Here is a 13,163-nt window from a genome sequence, read left to right on the forward strand (position 1 = left end):
CACTAATTTAATGATTTTTTGAAAAGCACAACTTGTAACAAGTAAGCGAAGAAGCTGTGAATTCCATAATAAGTTCTTTATGCTATTTCATTTGTTAGCAAGCATTTCTAGGTAATCGCCTTTTGGTTCTTGCTAGACCCATGCTAATGGTTCATATTGCATGAAGTGAAGGAATACAATATACGGTATTATCTAACATAATTGTTTACAATAAATCAGAAAAAAACTTGTTTGTATAAGATTATCAATTATTATCCGCCAACATCTTCTACATCAAATAACAAACGTTATTTTTAAAACCTTAAATGATATAAATGTACAATTGTTTCGAGAAAAATGAAATGCATTCCTAGCCAACGTTTAACTAAACACGTTGAAATTAATTCTAGCGGGTTCAAGCATACAAATTGGACGAAGCATGGCGGGCAACGGCAACCTTGTCAACACAATCGTTTCCAATCCCGTGGACAACACGTTGGACAACGACTTTGTGACCTTCTACAGAAGCAGTGGCAGTAGTTTCTCGTGGTTAACCCTTGGATCATGTAAGTTGAAGGGTGCATGATCACGTGACTTTGTGGGGTTCCCCCTTTTAACTTAAATGGATTTAATCACGCCGGTTAGTGCTGCTTTATTTCAAATAACTTTGTAAAACATTTATTTTTAAGAATTTCAACTAGTGCATACAAGACAGATGTTTATGCTGCTTATAACAATGTGAAATACATCCGAATAACTTAATTTTATAAGCCCGTGTTCTTGTTCAGATTTCGATTTGTACTTCACGGTTATGTTTCACGGAAAGCGAAAGTTTGTCACCGATTTCAAACGTATTTAATGATTTATTCTTATACCTTAAGACGTCGGAACAAACTACAAGAAAAACTGTCTTTTTTGCACTAAAGATTTTTTGCATATGTATTTCAATAACTTAAGATATTTGCAAAAATAAAATTCTTAACGGTGTGATTACATTCTGTCCAGCCCGTGTGTTAACCCCTGAAACACCCGTTTCTTCTGAACCCTGAGTCGGTCGATCTTTAGGCACTTTCTTTCCTGCAATGAACTCATTTATGCTATGTGTCTAGAAAAAAAGGCCTTGACAAACAGCGTAGACCCAGATGAGACGCCGCATCATGCGGCATCTCATCTGGGTCTGCGCTGTTTGCTTAAAGGAATTTCTGTACGAAATATCCTAAATATAGAAATAATTATACTAGACATCCATAATTTTGGAAATAAATTGATCTAATTTAGAAGGATGGGAGAGTCCTCTAGGCTTAAATGGGTTAAATAAAGTACCAGCGGATGCTTAACTTTTTTCTTTACCGATGGTGTCTCTGGACTTTTGACATTTGGTATCAAATAGCTCTTTCTTTCAATATTTATATTTAATTAAATAAATAAATAAATAAATATTTATATGTATTTATATGTATATATTTAAGAAACTTATCATATTTATATATCGTGTATTTATCGATCGAAGAATGCGCGTATTACATGAATTAACTTATTGATTATTTGATTAAATTAGTCAATCATCACTCAATATAAGTTTACCCGATCGTTTCGGCGTTAACCACGAATCAAATGCTAATCGCTTTCTTGATCAGCAAATGGCAATATCCAAGTGACCAGCAGTGTTTCGACCTCTGCGGGTACATACAGTATAGTGTATTGCGCCCGGAACCGACGATCTAAGACGAAATGTGAGACGTTGAGCATCACAGTGTGTAAGTTCTCATACCGTTTTAATATACATGTATGTAAATTCGCAACTGCTCCCCGCCTTAAATATATTTTAGCTTAGGATTTTATATAATAATATTTTCAAAGTCTTGTACAGATCACTCAATTTCCATTTGTTTAGCCAGGTCATATTGTGATTATGTATGTTGTCTATGATTTTCCGAAGTGCGCATTGTTGTGTTTGTAATGTTCGATGAATGGAAGTAAATGCTTTTACAAAAGCTAGGAAGTATGAAACCATGCATGGAAAAGCACTCTGATCCGCATATTTGTTTAATAATTGTATGATATCTTTGGGTAGGCATTAAATATCATGACATAACCATTCTGTACATATTTGGGCTTGTGAGCTCGAGTACTATATAGAAAGCATGATAAAAAATAAACAAATATATTAAAATTAAAATTCGCATATTTTTTTTTTAAATGTAATTGTGTTTTTATTGTTCGAATGAGTGATACATGCATTATGCAAATACACTTTACAAGCATTGTCACTTACTTCATTATAACGAACTGTTAGCAAATGAACGCGTAATGATAAGGACCGAGTTTCTATAATTATGTATTGATATGTATGGGTTTTACTTAAGTGGACATATCAATTTGTTCATTTAGATGACAGCTACGTTAGCAACTCACCGGCCATAACGTCCCTGCACGAGAACACAGACGCGCTAAAGAATCTGTGGACTATCACAGCGAAGTGTGACATCTCGTACACGTGCGGAGGATTCACGTGCTCTGCCCAAGAAGACTGCAACTCGTGTACAGTCAGCAATACACAGAACTTCTTCGCAATGAGTGGTACTATTTATCTGCGATATTCAATAACTAGTCTGATTTTAACATAAACAAGTTTAAGGTCATTGTATAGTTTGTTTCTGGTTTAATTATTTTTAAAATTATAAATTGAATGCGCATCATTATTTACATGTATTGTATCATAGCGCTTTTGACTATATCCATTTCAGCATCCACATTCCACAAATCTCGTGCGCATGAAATCGAAATATTTAAAACAAAAGAACCGTTTCTGTTTGTCAATATTTACAAATCGTATCCCCAACGTCCATTTATGTTATAAAGCTGTAAAAGCTATATATCGGTTTAACACGCCACCATTATAAAGGTAAAGTTTCTAAGAATATGCTATGCGTAGAAACTGGTTAAATGTTATTGGACAGAAACAATTCATATTTTAATACATCGAACGGAATCTTAAAACTCAAAGATCACGTTCCTCGTTGTCGAACAATAACATTTTTGAGTCTTCATTCATTTTCTTACCATCAAACAGGTACTCATACCGTGTACAAAAAGGAATGCCTCACTCCCTTATGCGACACGTGCAGCGTAGGTAATTACTGTGCCAACCGAGGGGAGACCTACACCTACACAGTGTCGTGTGTCCGAACCAACACCTTCGGCTACTCTGGCTTCACTTCTGGAACCGCTACGAAAACGGTCTCCCTGTCGTTTTTCGCTGATGTCAATCCGCCTTTTGCGTACGATTCCAGTAGTAAGTTGACGCTGACATGCATTATCATATTGAACACATTAATACATAAATAAATACATTATACATAAATAAATGATTGAATGAAACCCTGTTCTGTTTACAATTATTAATTATTATTTTTGTTATTTCATGCTTTAATATAATTGAACTACAAACAAATCCCCAGTGTTTTTAAAAATTATTAATCTATTCACTATCGGTGTGCAATATATTTAATCTTAAAATGTTCTAAATTTATTGCATAAAATATGAATGTTGTTTCGCACCACTGGGTTCAGCTGGGCTTTAAACCATTACACCATTTCACGTATACGTTTAACCGTTTTTATAAATGCTCGTTTGTTATATACTAGTACAATACACGTTGATTGAATCTGTGTTGGGTTGGGGCTAACTACGACCATCTGAACTTTAAACCATTATACAACTAGACGCAAACGTTTAACATTTTGTATAAAGTCTGTGCGTGTTGCGTATATACCATTTTCCATCTAGACGTAAACGTTTAACAGTTTGTATAAAGTCGGTGCATGTTTTGTATATACTAGTATTTACGACCCTCTAAATTTTAAACCATTTTCCAACTAGACGTAAACGTTTAACAGTTTGTATAAAGGCTGTATATAACTAGACGTAAACGTTTAACAGTTTGTATAAAGTCTGTGCATGTTTTGTATATACGAGTATTTATGACCCTCTCAATTTTAAACCATTTTCCATCTAGACGTAAACGTTTAACAGTTTGTATAAAGGTTGTGCTTGTTGCGTATATGATAGTATAATGATTGAATGTTGTTTAGTTGGCAACTCCATAAACATTGGCAAAGGCATTCCGGGCACAGGTCAGATGGTCAATAGGATCTTCTCCAATCCGGAGGAGACCACAGATGACAACGATGTACCCGTTTTTTGGCGTAGTTCCGGTGACAACCCTGCGTGGCTAACCGTCGTTCGAGGTAGGCTGTGATTTGTTGATAATTGTGCTTCATGTGGTATAGGCGTTCCATATTTCATTTCATTGTGTATTTATCTTTAATGCAAAACATGCGTTCCGTGCTTTCGGTAACATATGTAAAAACATTATCGTTCGGTCTGTGTGACTATGAGTAACAAGTTATAAATAGGATTTGAAAAAAAAGTAAGTGTATTTCTCGTCTCTAATGCTGAAAACTACCACTAATTATATATAAATACGACAATTATATTGCCAACACTGATGTTTTATTCGTTAGCTGACGTTCGTGGGATTTAACGATTAAATATCTGCAATTGCAAAACATGTCAAATGATGATTCCTTCTATTTGTATTTATCTAATTGAACATTCGAATTTGGGTCTTTTGAAAACAGATTTAAGCAATTTGAAAAAAAAAAGATTTTCCAATTATATAGCTATTCGACTTTCGGGGAAATGATTGCTATGATGTTATATTCCGAAATTAAAACAGAGAACAAAGACGCTTCCTTTATAGTGTATGCTTGATAGCGGTATCGCGTGCAGCAAGTGCAAAATTGCAAAGCCACCACAACAATATATTCCGTTTAATCGAAATAACTTTTAACTTAAAACCACACGATAAAACGGATGGTATAAATATGTTCTACATAAACATTTACATGCGTTCTTAATATAGAAGCAGCAAATATGGGGTTCAAGCTCCCATAAATCGGTCTACATATTAATCTGATTCAAGACAAACAGGTCTACCTTTCATTCCGATATCCAAGACAAAGACCTAAGTTTTCGTCATGTTTGTTTACGTGTATAATTGTTATGCATGACTCAGGTTTTCTGGAATTTGGCAACGTGTCTTCAATAAAGGATCATGTGATGCTTATGATAGCGCTCATTCTGACGCCGCTATCGTTTCATTGTGTTTATATTTAAATAATAAAAACATTCAATGTCAGTATTTAGCGTATCAAATCTCGTTTTTAATTGTATTGCTTACGTTGTTTGTTTGCAGCAACTGGTGAAATCAAGGTGACGTCATCATTGACCTCGGAGACTGCTACCTCCATGAGCATTGTCATGTGCGCTGAGAACAGACGTCATCAGACAACGTGCCATACACTGACTATCCAAATTTGTTAGCGCACTGCATTTATTTATAATCACACGATAGTCTTGCGACTGTTTAAAATAGCCTTTATCTCTACTTCTTATTTTTTATACACGGATTTTACCCGTGTTTCGTCAAGACGTGTTATTAATAATGACATGCATATTAATGTCGCTACTATACATGTGTTTGTTTAACGACTCATTTTTCATTTGCATCACTTCCAGAACATTTTGAACACCTGTTTTGTTTTGTTTATTTTTGGTTTATAATTGATTATTAGAAGTTCGTCATTTGCCATATACATATGAAGATTTAAACGTGTCAATTGTTCCTATATTACAACACGGTGACCAGTGTTCAGCATACGACGTCATTTCACGAGAATACAGACGCCCGGACGGGACTGTGTCTGCCACGTACGATACCAAGCACATTTGATTCAATGTTTATACGTGCGTGTAAACGTGCAGTTGTTAAATCTGCACAGTAGCAACAGCGTAAGACCGAGGCGGTAAAAAGGTGTTTAACCCAACGATTAGACCAAAGTCTCAAATACTTATTCTGTTTTAGATCACATGTCCATTACGAACAATCCGTCTAACGATAGTCTGCACGAAAACACTGACATCGATAAGCTGCTTTGGACCATCACGGGCACATGCGACATCTCGTACCAGTGCTTCTCGGTGTACACCTGCGCCCAATCTCACGTCTGCGATAGCTGCGCTGTAACTGACACCTACAACTTCTTCTATGTTGATGGTATTTGTTTAATTATTCAGTTTCTATTGTGGGTTCTTACAGATACAGGCTGTTTGCAATTATTTTGTTTTCGTGTCGTCGCTATTCAAACTGGTAAACGGGTATAACGATGTCCCAAAGTTCTATGACTCTGTGCACGTGTGTGTTTTTTTTTTCGAATATCATTTTGAAAGGTAATGCTGAATTTGTATATAAGGAGGGAGGACATCGAATCTTTGAAAATCGAAAATAAAGTTCAGCGTTGACGATTAATAACATATCTTGAGTCTTCGTTCATTTCCTTACCAACAAACAGGTACTCATGCAGTGCACAAAAAGAAATGCCTCACTCCCTTATGCGACACGTGCAGCGTAGGTAATTACTGTGCCAACCGAGGGGAGACCTACAACTACACAGTGTCGTGTGTCCGAACCAACACCTTCGGCTACTCTGGCTTCACGTCTGGAACCGCTACGAAAACGGTCTCTTTGTCGTTTTTCGCTGATGTCAATCCGCCTTTTGCGTTCGATTCCAGCCGTAAGTTTTGATACGCTGAAATGCATTATCATATTAAACATTAAATGCGATTGAATGATCAGAAATGGTTCGGAATGCTTATACTACCAAACAAGTTTTCTGTGTTAAATCTTGCCGTTTGTTTAGATAAGCAGATTGACAGAATAGCATTTGAAAATTCCTAACGATCGTATACTATATATTCCTGATAGGCTAGAAGCAATAAATCAGTAGGTGGGTTTCTACACTTGAGAATTCACTCACATTGGAACTTGTCTACATGCTTTCACAAATTACTCACTATATTGTTATGATAAAGTCGGCTCAATATAACAAACTTTTGGTCACTATATTATTGAAGGCATATAACTATGCACTGCAAATCAAACGGTGAACAACACTTGTCTTTGTAATAATATGTATGGTTACTGAGTTGTGCAATATCGTCCTTGCCTGTTGGCTGAACAACAAAAAGAAATAGCGTTTATACGACAATATTGCCATTTGTCGACCTTTTTGTCGTTCTGACAATCGTTTTCTGACAGGTTGTCATGTTGATTATCTTTAAATTCGCTAACACGAAAACTAGAAAAAAGGTATCCTTCAGAACAAAAAAAGGACAACACGCGTGACATTTGACGCCTTTTTATTGTTTTTTCTGATGTGATCTCGTGTAGGCCATCTTCAAACACGCCATACAACTACACAACCAACGTTTAACTTTATTTTTTTAAAGTCCGTGCTTGTTGCATATAACACGTATTATAGTATAAAGCTTGAATGTTGTATAGTTGGCAACTCCATAAACATCGGCAAAAGCATTCCGGGCACAGGTCAGATGGTCAATAGGATATTCTCCAACCCCGAGGAGACTACAGACGACAACGATGTACCCGTTTTTTGGCGTAGTTCCGGTGACAACCCCGCGTGGCTAACCGTCGTTCGAGGTAGGTTGTGTTTTGTTTATAATTGTTCTTCATGTGGTATAAGCGTTACATATTTCATTTAATTGTGTATTTATGATTAATGCAACACACGCGTTCTGTGCTTTCGGTAATATATGTAAAAACATTATCGTCCGGTTTGTGTAGACCATATTGACTATGAGTAACTGGTTATGAATAGGATACGAAAAATAAATTGGTTGATGTATCGTCTCTTATGCTGAAAATTGCAACTTATTACAAATGAATACGATAATAATATTTCCAACACTGATTCGTTAGTTGAGGTTTGTGGGCTTCAACGATTTTAAATCATTTGGCCACTTGTCATCAATAACAGATCACGTGATGCCCATGATAGCGCTCATTCTGACGCCGCTTGCGTTTTATTGTGTTTATATTTAAATTAGAAAACCATTTAATGTCAATATTTAGCGTATCAATTTGCTAAATCAACTCGTGTTTAATTTAAAAGCACACGTTGTTTGTTTGCAGCCACTGGTGAAATCAAAGTGACGTCAGCATTGACCTCGGAGACTGCTACCTCCATGAGCATGGTCATGTGCGCTGAGAACAGACGTCATCAGAAAACGTGCCAAACGCTGAATATAACAATTTGTACGTGCACCGCATTTATTTAAACGAACAAGATTGTGTCCGTTGAAAAAATCCTTTATATCTAATTCTACGTTTAAATACACGGCTGTTACACGTGTTTCGTCTAGACGTGTTTATTACGGAACTTGGTAACATGTTACATGGACTGATCTATTAGTACATTAATAACTGCTTATGTGTTATTAATAACTACATGCATATTAATGTCGACAGCATAATTATATTTGTTTGTTTAGCGACTTCTCGATGTTTTTTAATTTGCATCACTTCTAGAACATGTTGAATCGTATTGAGAAAACATATTCTGAAAACCTGTTTTGTTTTGTTTAAAGGTTTGGTTAATAATTAATTGTTAAAAGTTCGTCATTTGCCATATACGTATGACGATTGAAACGTATCAATTATTCCTATTCTAAATTACGGTTACAAGTGTCCCGCATACGATGTCATTGCAAGAGAACACAGACGCCCGAATTGACCTCTGGACTGTGTCGGGAAGACAAGTGTCCGGCGTGACAACGCACATGTGATTGAATGTTTATACGTGCGTGTAAACGTACAGTTGTAAAGTCTGCACTGTAGCATATGATGTTAAATAGGTGTTGAACTCAACAATAAGACCGCAGTCGAAAATTACATTTCTGTTTTAGATTACACCTCCATTACGAACAACCCGTCTATCGTTCGTCTGCACGAGAACACGGACCGCGACAAGTTGCTATGGAACGTTACGGGCACGTGCGACATCACGTATCAGTGCTTCTCGGTGTACACGTGCGCCGAGACTCACGTTTGTGATAGCTGCGTTGTTACTGACACCTACAACTTCTTCTATATTGATGGTATTTTGTGTTTTAATAATTCAGTTTCTATTGTGGTTTCTTACACAAACTGGCTGTTGGCAATTGTTTTGCTTTCTTGTCGTCGCTATTCAAATTGGTAAACGGGTATAAGTATGGCGTCCACAAGTTCTATGCCTCTGTGCATGCGATTTTATTTCTACAAATATCCTTTTTAAAGGTACGGCTACATTTGTATATAAGGAAGGGAGGATATTGAACAAGAAACTTTAAATGTTACAAAACAACTGTGTTGAAATTTGTTTTAAGATATTCTTTATGTCAAAATCTACAATGGACTTTCCATTACATTTTATTTAAATCATCACGAAATCAGTATACAAAATGCACCTTTATGGAACGGTGATTTGAAACGATTTGTATACACTTAACGTGAGAAAAGTGAGAGACAAAAAAAATGTGCAAAAATTTCAGAAAAAAGTTAAGTTTATAACAATGTTACATTGAATGAAACGTTTTTGTCTCTACTGCCCGTACAGTTTTAATGAAAACATGCATAGTATTTCGCTGGTAACCTTAAACTGAACAGCTTTACCGGTCTTCTAGAGCCAGCCCACGATGTGCACAAGAAGACCTGCCTGAAGCCTCTCTGTGAGCCGTGCTATATCAGCGACTTCTGCGTCAACGAAGCTGAGACGTACAATTATACCGTGGACTGCGTCAAGACAAACTACAATAGCTTCTCTCAATTCACCACTGGGCACGCCGTGCGCACACCGTCTCTGTATTTCTACACGGATATTATACCACCGTTCAAGTATGACGGTAAGTAAGTTAAGCAGTAAAACTGTTTTCAATTGCTAGTTTTTCATAAAAAGGCGCTTGGCTGCCAACGGGAGTTCTCCTATGGAAACATAAAATTTCAATAATGGCCTCCGCTATGAGAGCAGGGTGTGTCGTTTATTCTCTTCGTTAAACCGTCCGTCCTTTCGACCTTCGGATTGTTTGAGTCACCAAAACGTATTGCTGTCAGAGATTCACATGTACAATCTTTAAAACATTTCAACTAGTGAACCTTTTGAGTAAGGACTTGTCTCATTAATATGTTTCTTGCTAATTCTGACAAGGTATGCGCCAGTTACTACATGTACAGATACAGCGATCGAATGTGAACATGTTTTATTGTTTCAACATTCAATTATACTAGCCTTATCCTGTTGAATGATATAATAGAGTAAATGAACACGACATTTTACACTTGTTCATTCAATGTTTCAGAACAGTTACCTTGTACAATGATTCCGAGGATAAAAGGCTGAATGAATAATGAATAAGGTGATATGTAACATTGTAATTGAGCCTTGCTCAGGATAAGCGGGGCTTAATTCGTGAGCGTAAATGGCCATCATAGATTAGCCTGTTCATTTCGCACAGGCTAATCAAGGACGACACTTTCCGCTTTTGTTGAATTTTGCGTTTAAAGAGAGATTTTTTTAGCGAATCCAGTTTATGCGGGAAGTGCTGTCCCTTATTAGCCTGTGCGTACAGGCCAGTGCTGTCCCTGATTAGCCTGTGCGTACCGGCCAGTGCTGTCCCTGATTAGCCTGTGCGTACCGACCAGTGCTGTCCCTGATTAGCCTGTGCGTACCGACCAGTGCTGTCCCTGATTAGCCTGTGCGTACCGGCCAGTGCTGTCCCTGATTAGCCTGTGCGTACCGACCAGTGCTGTCCCTGATTAGCCTGTGCGTACCGGCCAGTGCTGTCCCTGATTAGCCTGTGCGTACCGGCCAGTGCTGTTCCTGATTAGCCTGTGCGTATCGACCAGTGCTGTCCCTGATTAGCCTGTGCGTACCGGCCAGTGCTGTCCCTGATTAGCCTGTGCGTACCGGCCAGTGCTGTCCCTGATTAGCCTGTGCGTACCGGCCAGTGCTGTCCCTGATTAGCCTGTGCGTACCGGCCAGTGCTGTTCCTGATTAGCCTGTGCGTACCGACCAGTGCTGTCCCTGATTAGCCTGTGCGTACCGGCCAGTGCTGTCCCTGATTAGCCTGTGCGTACCGGCTAGTGCTGTCCCTGATTAGCCTGTGCGTACCGGCCCGTGTCGTCCCTGATTAGCCTGTGCGTACCGGCCCGTGTCGTCCCTGATAAGCCTGTGCGTACCGACCCGTGTCGGCCCTGATTAGCCTGTGCGTTCCGGCCCGTTTTCCCTGAGCGCAACTCAATTTTAAGTGATTCTTTTCTTACAGACGGAAATAACATCGTCGTATTCCAGAACAATTCCTACAAGGACACCATCATCAACAAGATTATCTCTAACCCGGTTAACGAATCCGACGATAATGACGAGATATTCTACTACACGGACCGACCACCGCGACCGTCTTGGATACACGAAAATATCCTGTTCGTATTGGACACTAGTATGTAGATTTTGTTTTTTCTTGGAATTGTACATCCTCATTTTAATTCTGGTATAAAATAAGATAAGGAATCGCAGATATGCCATGTGTGGTTATTTTCTATATCCTGTTTGTGTGTGCGTGCCACTTTTCGGAGCATTTTATTGGAGACTTCGCTGAAAGATGAATGTGTATTGAGCATGTCTTGCCTTTTGGTGCAGTTCCATGGTTGTCAATATAATGTTTGTTTCCGATAAACAGCATGTTTTTTTAGCTGTTTTAGATATTTTAAATATATTTATGATTGGTTTATTTATGACCAACTTTAAAGATAACAATAATCATTTGTGATAACCAAAGTATTATTTATAAGTTTAAATATGAAACGAGTCACTTGCTGAAAGATGTGTACACAGTATGTGGAAAAAAAAACATACTGACCATGTTTATTTATCAAGTATTTAAAACTTATAGTTGTTATATATCAGGGTGCAGAATCAAAGGGGTTTTCACTGGGTTACACACGGGCTAGACAAAATGAAAACACACCGTTAAACACTTATTTTTTTTTTTAAACCTTTAGTGCATAAAAGACAGGTTTTCTTGCAGTTTGTGCCGATATCTTAAGGTATAAGGATAAATTCTTGAATACGTGTGAAATCGGTGACAACATTTCACCTTGAGTGACGCATAGTCGTGCAGTAAACATGGAATTTTGAACAAGAGCACAGGCTCATTAAATAAATTAATTCTGATGTACTTCACGTTGCCATTAGCAGCATAAAAATATGTCTTTTGTGCACTAGTTGAAATTCTTAAGAAAAAAATTGTTTTTAAAAAGTAAATTGGAAAAAAGGAGCCCTTTCGGGGGGTATTACATATAATAACGTTTAATTGGGAAAATCCAACAAAGTCACCTGATCCTGCACCCTAAACTGTGCAACGCTTATGACTATAATGCTATCTTTTCGTAGTATTTCACTAACTACGAAAGCATCGCTGCAATAGAACACACACCGTAAAAGCGATTTTTCAGAACAGATCAGGCATATTTACTTGATTATATTAGCAAATGTGTCCCCATCTAAATTTATCGTTTTAAATGTGTTTTGTATCTTTTCAGGCAATGGCTTTGTTAAAGTCAATAAAACACTCGAGTTTGAATTTTCCTACACATTCGACATGAGGCTGTGCGTCCGAAATCGTCGACAGTTTATTAACTGTGACACATTCAACATAACACTGTGTAAGTTTTACCGATCACCGCACATAAATAATCAGCAAAAACGGCGTGTTTCGTTGGTAGAGTGCTCAACTGTTATTAAAATAGAACCCCAGTCTTTCCTCATGAAGCTAACTTGGGTTTGAGCAAAAAAAATAGTTTAAGGATTCGATCAGGTTATGACAGTATATTTCATTTTACAGCAACAATACACCCCACAAGAGGCTGATTTCGTGATCTTTTGCTCGTGTTTGAAAACTTTACGTAATACTCAAACGTATAATATACAAATGAAAACATGTAAATATAAACGTTAATGTCTATCCACTCTCATACATGATTTCATTTATAACATTAGTAGCCATGTCGAGCGAAAATCGACTAAAGGAAATATCCGAACACAGTGGCTCCAGCAATACCTCTGATTTTGAGTCGTAATGTCCTGAAATGACACCACGCTTGATTCTAAGTGGACGTGGCCAGACCGTGCGCAAATACACAGGCTGGTATGGAGCTACGCTGGCTGCAAACAACATAATACAAATTTCGCACGAAGCGGCTCATATTTTTTTATTAAATGCATTC

The 13,163-nt window shown here is 37.6% G+C and overlaps 1 protein-coding gene across 1 annotated transcript in view; it reads left to right on the plus strand.

Moving 5' to 3' along the window:
• LOC127852419 (uncharacterized) overlaps window positions 1–13,163 on the plus strand; it is a 170,622-nt gene that overhangs the window by 16,271 nt on the left and 141,188 nt on the right. Inside the window, exons 3-16 of the mRNA XM_052386374.1 lie at window positions 390–545; window positions 1,617–1,736; window positions 2,371–2,559; window positions 3,053–3,274; window positions 4,075–4,230; window positions 5,241–5,363; window positions 5,910–6,101; window positions 6,397–6,618; window positions 7,389–7,544; window positions 8,037–8,159; window positions 8,810–9,001; window positions 9,566–9,784; window positions 11,204–11,377; window positions 12,480–12,602. Coding sequence (XP_052242334.1) covers window positions 390–545; window positions 1,617–1,736; window positions 2,371–2,559; window positions 3,053–3,274; window positions 4,075–4,230; window positions 5,241–5,363; window positions 5,910–6,101; window positions 6,397–6,618; window positions 7,389–7,544; window positions 8,037–8,159; window positions 8,810–9,001; window positions 9,566–9,784; window positions 11,204–11,377; window positions 12,480–12,602 — 2,367 coding nt within the window. The remainder of the gene's footprint in view (window positions 1–389; window positions 546–1,616; window positions 1,737–2,370; window positions 2,560–3,052; window positions 3,275–4,074; window positions 4,231–5,240; window positions 5,364–5,909; window positions 6,102–6,396; window positions 6,619–7,388; window positions 7,545–8,036; window positions 8,160–8,809; window positions 9,002–9,565; window positions 9,785–11,203; window positions 11,378–12,479; window positions 12,603–13,163) is intronic.

The sequence above is a fragment of the Dreissena polymorpha genome, chromosome 12 (assembly GCF_020536995.1).
Source record: "Dreissena polymorpha isolate Duluth1 chromosome 12, UMN_Dpol_1.0, whole genome shotgun sequence".
In the NCBI taxonomy this organism is placed as follows: domain Eukaryota; kingdom Metazoa; phylum Mollusca; class Bivalvia; order Myida; family Dreissenidae; genus Dreissena; species Dreissena polymorpha.